Source organism: Olea europaea, unplaced genomic scaffold (assembly GCF_002742605.1).
Source record: "Olea europaea var. sylvestris unplaced genomic scaffold, O_europaea_v1 scaffold2010, whole genome shotgun sequence".
In the NCBI taxonomy this organism is placed as follows: Eukaryota; Viridiplantae; Streptophyta; class Magnoliopsida; order Lamiales; family Oleaceae; genus Olea; species Olea europaea.
In genome coordinates, this window is record NW_019237985.1 from 69,670 (window position 1) to 81,342 (window position 11,673).

Below are 11,673 nucleotides of genomic sequence, written 5' to 3' on the forward strand. Positions count from 1 at the left end.
GAATTAAATTTCATGCTCACTTAGATACAGGAAGTACAATAAATTATGCTTACCAAATGTACTACCATCTGAATACTGGATATACAACTCAAAGATGATAGTCACCGCTACAACAGCAGGTGAAAATAAGGTAATATATAGCAAATATACTACGCAAGTACCTTTTCTAATTTCCTTTAGAGAAGTATTTGTTGATACAATATACATGTCAGCCACAATAGGATGTGATATTTTATTAGGACAAAATTTTCTATTAAAATATACACCATTTACACAATATATTGATAAGTATATGTTCACAACACTTTGTGCACATAAAATATTTACACCAAAAATAAATAAAGCTATTACAATAGCATATACAAATATAAACTATCAGAGTTCCTCAACCCAGCGTGGTGGATATTGGAGTACAGAAAAATTTAAACCAATTACAGTCTTAAAAATGACAACAGAAAATAGATTAGAAAAATTGAAAAAAGAAATTTCTAAAAATCCATTAGAAAAATGGAATACTGATAAAATAAATGCAAAGATAGAATTAACCAATCCAGACACTATTGTTAGAGTAGTGTTGATGACCAAAAAGAATTTAAAGATCAGATAAAAGAATTGCTAAAAGTCAAGTTAATTAGGCCTAGTAAAAGTCCACATAGCAGCCCAACCTTTATGGTTAGAAAACATAGTGAGATAAAAAGAGGAAAAGCCAGAATGGTGATAAATTACAAGAAATTAAACGAAGTTACTAAATTTGATGGATACTACTTGCCAAATAAGGACACCCTTATTAAACAAGTACAAAACAAAAAGATATTTTCAAAATTTGATTGTAAGTCAGGGTTTTGGCAAATCATGCTTACAGAAGAAAGTAAACCACTAACTGCATTTAATACCCCCAATCTTTTAGGACAATACGAATGGAATGTAATGCCATTTGGGTTGAAAAATGCACCACAGATATTCCAAAGGAGAATGGATGAGGTAATCAAACCAATTACTCATTTCTGTATTGTATATGTAGATGATTTACTTATTCATTCTAATAATATTGATGAACATATTGAACATCTTGAGAAATTTTGTTATATTATGAAAATACATAGTATTACACTTTCTCAAAAGAAAGTTGAGATAGCTAGAACAGAGATAGAATTTTTAGGATTATTCATAAAAGAAGGAGAATTGCAATTGCAATCTCATATTGGAGAAAAATTTCAAGAATTTCCTGAAAAAATCAAAGATAAAAAATAATTACAAAGTTTTCTTGGTATATTAAATTATACTGAAGGATTTATTGAAAATTGTGCTAAATTAAAAAATTACTTTCTTCCAAAGTTGAGAAAAAATATTATGTGGTCTTGGGAAGAACAAGATTGTGAAAATATAAGGAAAGTTAAAGAAGAATTAAAAGTATTGCCCAAACTTGTAATACCACAAGAAGAAAATTTCTTTATCCTTGAAACTGATACTTCAGATAATTACTGGGAAGCAGTGTTAAAGGTTAAAAAGAATCGTAAAGAATATAAATGTGAAAAGAATTATTCTTGTCATGAGATACTTGCAGGTTATACATCAGGAACATTCAAAAAAGTTGAAACAAGATATGAAACAAACAGAAAAGAACTCATTGCTGTAAAAAGAGGAGTTCAAAAATATGAGGATTATTTATTACCAAAGAAGTTCTTGATTAGAACTGATAATACTCAAGTTAAAGCATTTTTAAAAAATAATGTTGATCCATCTATTACCAATAGATATATTATTAGAATACAAATTTGGTTTTCATATTTCAAATTTGATATTGAATACATAAAAGGAAAAACTAACTTTCTTCCTGATTATCTTAGCAGAGATGGAGCTAGAACAATTAAGAACGAAAGTCCAAATATTTGAGATAAAAGTTTCCTATTTGGAAACACAAATTTAAAATATCCAAGATAGCTTTCGAGGCAAAAATATAGTTCTTGAGGCAGAAGTTACTTGTACCAAGTCTAGTATCCCTTTGCAGGGACTTGTGAATACTAGCGCTCTCCCCGAGGATAAAAGGAAAGAAAAAAAGGTAATAGAAACCCCTTCACAGGGAAAACTTGAACCTATTACTGGTAATAAAGATATTCAAGATATCAAAAGAGAAGGTAGCTCTTCACAGAGCCAAACTCAATCTAAACTTTCTATTGAAAGGATAGATCCAAAAGATATTATCAAGATATGCCATGAAACAAAAATTTCCAGAAAAGATAACCATGAAGAAGTAACACTCTTTATTGTTATTTTTAATATTTTATCAGATTGATATCTAGAGATTGAAAAGTGGATGAAGACTCTCCACTATTTAAAATACAATAAGATAAATTTTTATTCATGAGCACCAGCCACTGGGTTTGAAATTATTTTGAGATAGGAAATATACTTTGTATATATCCTAGCAAAGATCTCAAAGAGATAGCTCAACTTCCAACCAACATTAGGAAAGCTGTTAAAAGATATACTGAAGTCGTCAAGACAACAAATATATATATATATATCAGATTTCATTCAGCAACCATGGAATGGGATCCCGTTCTTGAATATATACATCCATCGTTCCATGTGATAAAAATGGGACTTACAAATCAACATTTTTTACCAACCAATCAAAAGGTTGTTAAAAATGAAAATCAAGATATTCTAAATATGATGCCCTACAGAAGAGCAAAAGGGTACAAAGAGATATTTGAACATGTAACTCAGATAATCATTGAGAAAGAAAAAATATGGATTTATCCATCTGAAAATCATATTATCTATTCCAATGCAATGATGACTACCAAGGAAGAAGATATTTGTTATCTCGACCATTTATTATCTGCAATTATTTCCAACCAAGTGCATGGATCAGAAGATATGGCTAAAGAACTATACAAATTACTCTGGAATTACAGTGATCACCATTGTGAATACTGTGTAGTTGAAGATATGAGCCAAGCATCTCTTAAAAGTGAAGAATTCCCTGTAGAATTCTTTGATTCAAAAATGGAAAAGTGATGGTGACAAAAGTAGCCCTTTATCGCTACTTTAATAAAGAAATTTATTAAAAAAAACTGTGGCTACTAAAAGACAAAAGATAATACAAGAAAAGTCTCCATAATTGTGACTACCCCCACCAATTGTTACAAGTGGCAGACAAACTCAAAAGATAACGTATCTAATTTCAAAAGAAGAGGTCCACTAACAAGAAGATAAGGGAAAAATTCGGTGGAGATAAGATGACCTAGCTACCCAATAAAGAAAGGTGGAAAACACCTGTCAAGAGAAGATTCCCAAAGGCTTCTATAAAAGGAGGCAAGGACGAAGAAGGAAGATATCTCAAAATAGCTTATCTCTAAAACATTCAGATGAAACACATCTTAGATAGATCTTTTGTAATCTGTATACACCACTTGTATTCAGAAAAATATTAGATAGTTTGACGATAGTAAAGCGTGTAATAATGTAATCACTTATGGAGTTCTAAACTTCATAAGATGAGTACCAAAGGTATGTAAATATAGTTTGTAAGCATGTACAATTTCAGTTTATGAATATCAAAGTAAAGTTTGTTATGTTCAACAAATCTTTCATAAAAGAATTTCGTTAAGTTTCTCATGATTCCTCGACAGTATAGATAGAGATTTTAAAAGATTTTCAAAACTGTGATTTTGAATGGATGTTAGCCATGCCAAAGTACCCGTCTTTGATGAATGGTTTAGGGGAAAAAGGCAATTTTCTAACAAAATTGTAGCACCTTGTGTGTGAGTTATCTTTTAAAATTTCCTTCCAAGTAAGAATTTCATTCTGAAAAGAGTTTGGATAGAGGTGAAAACAGAGACTCTAGATACTGTAAGATAGGGTCTGTGCCAACACGACTAGTTCTCTAGAGTGAGAAATGCAACCTTAATTGAAAAGCTTTTTGCGGAATCAGTTGTGGACCCAAATGATTTCAAAAAATATTTTAAATCTTTACTTGATTCAGAAAATTGATTAAGTACATGCAAAGCATCTATAAGATCATACTGGAGGGAAAGCCTGTTTATTTCCACTTGATTACTGTAAGTTATTTACTTGTTTTTACATGCTCATGTTTTAATTATTCTGATGAACAATTCACATGCATCCACTTCCACTACTAATAATGATAATAATGTCATATTATTTTTAGATGAAAAAGATGTTTCGTTTTTACTTAAATTAGATGAAAAATCTGATGATATATTTCCTATTGGTAAAGAAAAAATTGAAGAAATATATAGAGATAGAGACTATAATTGTAGAAATAATATAGGATTTGATTCTGTAGGAACTAGTAGAGAAATAAGAAAGGTAGAAAATATCATAACCAAACATAAAAATATACAAGAAGAAATTTTAGAAGGATTAGTTCGAGGATATATAACCAAGAAAGATCAACCTATAATCTTTGAAGAACTATCTAGATACAAAGAATATTTAAAGATGTTCGAAAGATTGAAAAATATAGATATAGATCCTGATTAATAAATCCTTAAAGATATAAGATACATCTTACAAATAACTTTAGTAAGGGCAAAATAGTATTTTTGATAAAAGAGGCCATTGTGGAAAAAGGAAACAATTTTCCAGCCTTTCTAAAAATTACCCCGAATCAACGGGACGAAAAAGAAATGGCCATTTTGCAACTTCTCCCAAGAAAAAAAGGCACAACTAAAAAGGAAGACCCGTTTTAACAACATATTTACAACATTTGTTCTGATTTTGGGTACTGAGTTGCATTTTTCTACAGCGTCATAGGAATTACTCCAATGCGCAAATTAACCACAGGACCCAGATGAAAGCAAGAAATCAAATAGTTTTTCGAGTTTGATCCGAATGGAAGTTGGTCCGGGCACCTCAGAGTTACCTTTTCGCTTTTATGAGCAAAAGTAAAACATCTCCCGGAGCATGCTAAAAGTAAATAGTAAGAATTTTTGGAAGTTCTAAGTCTGGAATTTCAGCGCTTGATGGTAAGCTCGGCCCTAAGGTGCAGTATGCCATTAATGAAATAGAGGCTGTCCTCGGCCATGAAAGAAGTCCATGGTATGCTAAACAAGTTGCGATAGCCAACTGCCTTTCCTCCGGTAAAAGTGTAATTGCCTTTATATTTGCTAATATATTCCTCTGTGGGTTTCGATCTGGCTGCAAATTCGTAGTCAACAGCAAACGTTACCGAACCTTTTTCTTGCATTCCAAGAAAGAGACCAAAGCAATGGAAAGAGCTCTGTTGATCCATATTACAATGTGCAGACAAGAAAAACCCTTGTCCACCCAAGTGGAAAGCCTGAGAATAAACTCGTCCAGATGGAAACAAATTCACACACTCTTCCCGCTTAAGATCCAGGTAGACTATGCACTGTTGGCGTGGGAGTTCAAACTCAATTACCTTAACAGGTCGATATTTGTAGGCCCTCTCAACAAAGCAGCGGCTTGTAGTTGTTGCCTCCTCTATGGCCATCATTCGCTGACGATGTGGGGCCTCAGCCTTGAAAAATAGGGCCTCAAGCACAATTTTGGATGCAAAATCATGATCGAAGTCACTGCAAACCAGAACCTTCTTTAGCTTCCGGCAAGCCATGTAAGGGAAGCGAATATGGCGGCCCAAACGTGTAGCAAGAATTTCTTGCCGTTCCTCCAGCTTTTGATAATGAGCCCGGGTCCACTTCAAGGCAAAGTCATATACTGCATCCTCCGATGCCACTTGGAGATCATCGCTAGACAAGATTGCCTCAATTCCAGCCAGAGGCAAATTCATAACCTCGTCTTGGAACCTGCATAAATTAGTACAAGCTATAAATACCTCCACTAGAACTGATCAAAGTTGCTAAATATTGCCCTTGTTTGAGCCCCATTTTTCCACCAAAATATATTCTTCAACAGTGATTTGACAATATCTTAACCACACATTCTTCAATAAAATAATATTATACGCAAATCAAAAACTTTCCTTATTTTCTAACCACACATTTCTCATCAATACACTATTCTAAAATTCATTTTCTCCACAAAAATGGGGCTCAAACAAGGGCATTGTCTTTGTAGTCATCAAAAAATAGATCAAATTATTTTGACCACATGTTACAGATCAAAGAGATACACAAGCGACAAGGTTCAATTTCTTTAAAGACGTAACATCCAATACGAATGGATTTTGCATGAAAAGCTGTTGAGGATTAAGCTTCTACAAGACTAGTCAAAACTAATCCTACCTGTCCTCTGCTGAATAGACAACTAGAATATTTCTCAACAGTACAAGCCAAATCAGAAGAAAGAAAAGTAATTTATAATGTGTACGCACAGAAGGAAGGGGAAAAAATGACCGTGTATCAATTAAAACAACTGTGTCCTGAAGAAAAAAATAAGTAACACAGCACAAAATGAACTACGGAAAAATTATCACTTTCTCATTTTCATGGAAAGAAAACAGAAAGGGAATTGACAGTAACTCACTTGGATATGTCTTTGTAACGGGCAGCCAAGAACTGTTTTGCTGCATCAGTCAATGGCTGAACTGCCTCAGCCATTAGGACGCTAGAGGGAAGGTCCAGATATAATAATGCAGACTCAGGAGTCATAGGCAAGTTTCGCAACATGCGGCTGCAGTGCCTCATGCATGAAGCTACCTCAAATTTATCAGCAGCCATAAGCACATCCAACAACGCCGGAGCTGTTGTTGCAGTTAATGTATTGCTATACATAAAATTCAGTAGCTCCATGAGAGCAGCTTCCTCTATTCAATAAAAAGAAGAAAGATCAACACCGCATAGTCTGACAACTATTAAATATGTCATCGTGAGAGGGTGGATGATCGAAACATGCACAACCACCACAAAGTAGCTCGAAGATATAATCATGCCAAAAGGGGGGACTAATAAGCTACAAAATAAGGAGAAACTATCTTCTTTCCTAAACCCTTCCCTACGATACTTGAGACTCCCAGAAAAAGAAGTCAAGTGAAGCAAGAGAGACGGAAAGGGAGAAGGAATAACCTTAACTTGCTATATAAACATACCCAAGGCGTTAATTCTTAGGGTTACATGTCTCTGCTCTGACTCCATCATCCCATTTGAGAAAAGCTACATAAAGAAAAACGATACATGCATACATGAATTTACAAAAAGAAAATAATATTAGCAAATCTCAGATAAAACTCCAACAACCTTATAAAAGAATGGGCTCTTTGCTGCTAAAATAGGAGAGCTGATATGTAACGTTTTAACTCTTATAACTCCAGAACTATCCTCAGATCCATTTGAATCATCGCTATTTGCAGCATCATCTCCTGCACAAGTTTCTTTTTACAGGAATAACTTCTTAATAAAAAAAAAATAGGGATCATACAAACAAATCATAAAACAAGACATCCTCTAGTGAGAAAAAAAATAGAAAAGATATTCAGCTGCATTAGAAGATCCTTCCAATGAGAATAATAATCACGTGGAACTGGAAGTCCTTAAATACATTACATATATATGGAAAAAAGAAAGCTAAAAAAAATAAAATCTAGTGTTCTCCAATTAATACAAATTACTTAACTCTTCCATCAAAAATTATGTTTCTTCTTCCCCAGGTTTAGAGGAAAACATACAAAAGCTGAAACATTTGTGTATCGGGAACAGTTCTGACTTCTCAATTTACAAACATCTATGAAACTTCATATATTGATTTGAATATTGTGTGCCTAGATATTAACCACAAAACATTACTAAATATTTACTCAGTTGAAAGAATGTGACAAGGATTTCTTGATTCTTTAGCTTCCGTTGTGTGGAACCGAGATAAATGGGGAATTACCAAAATTTGAGAGTTTCTTAATACTATTCTTGCACTTAATATTTACAAGCTACTAAAATCATATTCTTCACAGGTTCCCAGGCTGCAATATTGTTTCTCTGTCTAACTGATGACAAGCAGACAATTAGAAAAATACTTACATTGTTGAATAAGTCAAGAGCTAAAAGCTTAATTTCAATAAATTCACAGGTTACATTGTGCAATCCATTCACCCAATTAAATAATAGATACCAAGGGGATTTCCCGATGCAATCCATAAATATGATATAGCCATGGAAAACCGATAATTCTGGATTCCATTAAGTTGCATGTTCCAGGTTATACGCACCCTTCCCTTTTCTGACTGCCACAAAATGCATATTGCGTTTCACTGTTTCCAAATCATTTTTCTATTTTCTAATATCACAGAACCAAATATCCAAAAACAGAAAACATTTCTTATAGTAAATCAAACACAAATTTTCAGAAGGAATTGGACATTTGTCCAGTGTTTCAGTTATTAAAAAAAAAAGGGTTATTGCATGGTCACAAAAATACTTCGAACTGGACAAAATATTTTGAACTGGACAAGTTCATTTAAATCTCTGTTTGTTGAGAAATATATCAACATTTCATAAATGTATTAAAACACACTTTCCAAAACCTTCAGAGTTTTTTGATTCATTTGTCTGACAGCACTCCTTTTGGGCCTTACCGCAATTTATTTTTGTAATATTCTCCTCATCACATGTCATCTTGGAATTTTAATCTCCAATTTTAATATGGAAAGTCAAATTAATCACTGTACAGGCCTTGTTTCCCTTTAAACAATTCAATAACTAATACGATGAACATGAATTAGCTGACTTTAGTCGTAATAATAATGTTGATACATGAATTAACAATGGAAACGAGATTTTTCCCCATACCTAAGGGTAATTCTTCTATCATTGGAATTTCTTCTTCATCATGATTTTCATCACCCACACCATCATCAATATCAGGCTGCTGGCTGTCTAGAATCTGCTCTTCAGGGTGAATGTTGATGTCCAAAGCTGAAAACGAGTGGCACATGTCTGATTAACATCAGATCAACCCATGCCAGCATAAGAATGAGCAGAAGTCGTAGGAAACCCAAAATACAGGCAAGAACGACGCATTCACAGAGTTTGTAAACACCGGTAAAAAAATGATTAATAATTTCAAAATTTAAAAAAACTGAAAAATTGTATGCATTCAGTTACTATCTTCAAAAAATAAATAAAGTTTTGTTTTTAGCATCAAGCATGGGATAAAGGATTTGGAATTGGAAATCGAAATTTCTACTTAAACTTAAATTTATTTCAAACACTACTGTAAACATTGTCTCCCAGCTGTGACTTTGATTGACATGCCCACACAGCAGGCCGGGTAGCTGTAGCTTCCTTACCCGGTTGAAAGCTGTTACAGCGGAGGGACAAAGTGAAGGAATCCGGTTTATGATTCCTTGGATTGCAGCAAAATGCTTTGATTCAAGTCTCACTGCTACTTTCAGAAATTGAGTATATCAGGCCTTTGAATGCATCCAGACTATTTTGAAAACCTAAAGCTTTTAGATAAGATGGTTAACAATTAGAAACCCAAAATTAAGTCAACTCTTGCTAGATTTCTTCAAGACCCACTCCTAAATCAACTCTAAGTCCAAAAGAACCAAGGTTGAGTAAAAAAATAAATAAAATTAAAGCTCTGATACCATAATAGCATAGAAGATTGAGAGAAATTGTGGTTTTATATCCCTTAACAGTAACTTCACTCCATTTCTACATATTTATTTTACCCAGCAGCTTAATGAGCTACACTTACAAGATACTCAAAAATATTCTCATTTTCATATCCTACACAGGCCAAGTACAAATATATGTGCTCAGATTCATCGTAACAACAAAAATTATAATTATAATCAAGAAATAAATATCCAATACACGTTGACTGTACAGTAGACTCGCTCACCATTTTCCTTCTTGGCGATGTCGCCTCTTTGACGCTTGGTCTTGCATGCCCAGTCGGTGACGGTATGGCAAGCCTGGGATTCGGGTCGGGTCTCGAGCGAATCCGATACGATCTCGATCCGGAGGACCCGGTCCGAGAAGTTGCTGTCGTTGAAGGCAAACGCGAAGTCCGGGTTAGGTGAAGCGGTAGGCGACGAATTATCCGAGTCCATCACTGCCGTTCTCGGGTCAAATAGATCCAATACCGAATCCCTCATACTGATTTGTCTCCTATACACACACACACTCTCTCTCTAAAAGTATTTAGATGCTGAAAAAAACTTTAGTACTGTAATATAGATATACGCGAGAGAGAGAGAGAGAGAGAGGAGCGCATCCCTGAGATTATTATTATCGTGTAGTGCGTGCTACTATTATTCGTAAAATTTGGGGTATCTTTAACGATTCTCACAAATAGATAAGGGAAAATTGCAAAATGATATCAAACTTTTCATTTGTGCCACTCACGGTATCAATCTTTCACAAATTTGCAACTAAAATTCAAATGGATGAAAGTAGTTAATTTGACCGTTAATTGATTTCAAAAAATTGACTTTGACTACTTTTAAAAGAGTAAAATGATAAGTTTGTTATAAAATGAGAGGAAAAGAGAATAGAGAAAACTCAATAAATCTTTTGTGTGTATTATTAACAATCAAAGCCCTATATTTATAGGTAAAAATTAGGGATACAATGGTAATAATTTCTAGGGCTACAGGGGTACAAATGTCATTTACCATTAAACCTTAATAGACTTTCCATTTACAACACTCCCCCTTGAATGACATATTACAAAATATCTGCCTCGTTAAAACTTTGTTTTATAAAAATCCAATGAAAAAAATCAAACGAAGAAAAAAGAGTACAGTTATTTGGGAGTATTAAAATTAAATGCTGCCTCATTAAAACCTTGCTAAGAAAACCCAATAGAACAAAACCTAAGCGAAGGAAAAAGAGTACAGCTACTCCCCCTGATGTTGATCACTGAAAATCTATGAGTTCACAGATTCCAATCTCATGAACTAATTTCTTGAATGTAGATGTTAGCAGCGCTTTTGTGAATAGATCAGTCACATTGTCACTTGAGCGAATTTGTTGAATATCAATGTCACCATTCTTCTAAAGTTCATGTGTATGAAAGAATTTTGGAGAAATATGTTTCGTCCTGTCGCCTTTGATATAGCCTCCCTTGAGTTGTGCGATACAAGCTGCATTATCTTCAAACAAAATTGTTGGACTATCTTTTGTTGAAGTCAATCCACATGATGATTGGATATGATGGGTCATATTCCTCAACCATACACATTCTCGCCCTGCTTCATGGATTGCAATAATCTCAGAATGATTTGGGGATGTTGCTGTCAAGGATTGCTTCACAGATTTCCATAATATAGTTGTTCATCCACATGTAAACACATATCCTGTTTGTGATTTAGCTTTATGTTGATCGGAGAGATAACCTGTATCTGCATATCCCACTAAAGCAGATCCTGACTTTTGAGAATAAAACAATCTTATATCAATAGTACCTTTTAGGTAACGAAAAGGGTAATTAGCACAAAACGTCCCTATCTTTCGATATTTTTGTGGAAAACGTCCCTATCTTTCGTTTTTTGGCGGATTACACTCTCACCTTTATCTTTTTTTGTGCAAAACGTCCTTCTATCAACTCTCCGTTAAAACATTCCGTTAAATTAAAAGGTAATTAGCACAAAAGGTCCCTACCTTTCAATATTATTGTGCAAAACGTCCTTACCTTTCATTTTTTGGCATAATTAGCACAAAAGGTCCCTACCTTTCAATGTTATTGTGCAAAACATCCCTACCTTTAATTTGTTTGCATTTT

At 33.8% G+C, this 11,673-nt stretch overlaps 1 protein-coding gene across 7 annotated transcripts; it reads right to left on the bottom strand.

Annotated features, from left to right (window-relative positions):
• Window positions 1-4,512: 4,512 nt before the first annotated feature.
• LOC111379615 (BTB/POZ domain-containing protein POB1-like) lies at window positions 4,513-10,183 on the bottom strand. Of its 7 annotated transcripts, none has more exons than XM_023003032.1 (7): window positions 9,790-9,917; window positions 9,230-9,388; window positions 8,730-8,855; window positions 7,188-7,321; window positions 7,040-7,103; window positions 6,478-6,757; window positions 4,985-5,798 (listed from the first exon to the last, which is right to left on the bottom strand). In XM_023003032.1, exons 3-7 carry the CDS (start codon window positions 8,749-8,751, stop codon window positions 4,985-4,987), a joined length of 1,314 nt encoding a protein of 437 aa, XP_022858800.1. In that variant the 5' UTR covers window positions 8,752-8,855; window positions 9,230-9,388; window positions 9,790-9,917. The 7 variants fall into 7 exon arrangements, with proteins under 7 accessions (XP_022858794.1, XP_022858800.1, XP_022858798.1 ...); XM_023003030.1 differs by having other exon boundaries at window positions 8,730-8,876; XM_023003031.1 differs by having other exon boundaries at window positions 8,730-8,876; window positions 9,230-9,382; window positions 9,790-9,899.
• Window positions 10,184-11,673: the final 1,490 nt, after the last annotated feature.

Excerpts from the sequence above, each read along its gene's own strand:
- LOC111379615 (XM_023003026.1), bottom strand. The coding sequence starts at position 10,045 with ATGAGGGATTCGGTATTGGATCTATTTGACCCGAGAACGGCAGTGATG. Across the intron at positions 7,322-8,729 it reads GATAGAAGAATTACCCTTAG|AAACTTGTGCAGGAGATGAT; the intron begins GTATGGGGAAAA and ends TCCTGTAAAAAG. Across the intron at positions 5,799-6,477 it reads CGTTACAAAGACATATCCAA|GTTCCAAGACGAGGTTATGA; the intron begins GTGAGTTACTGT and ends TAATTTATGCAG.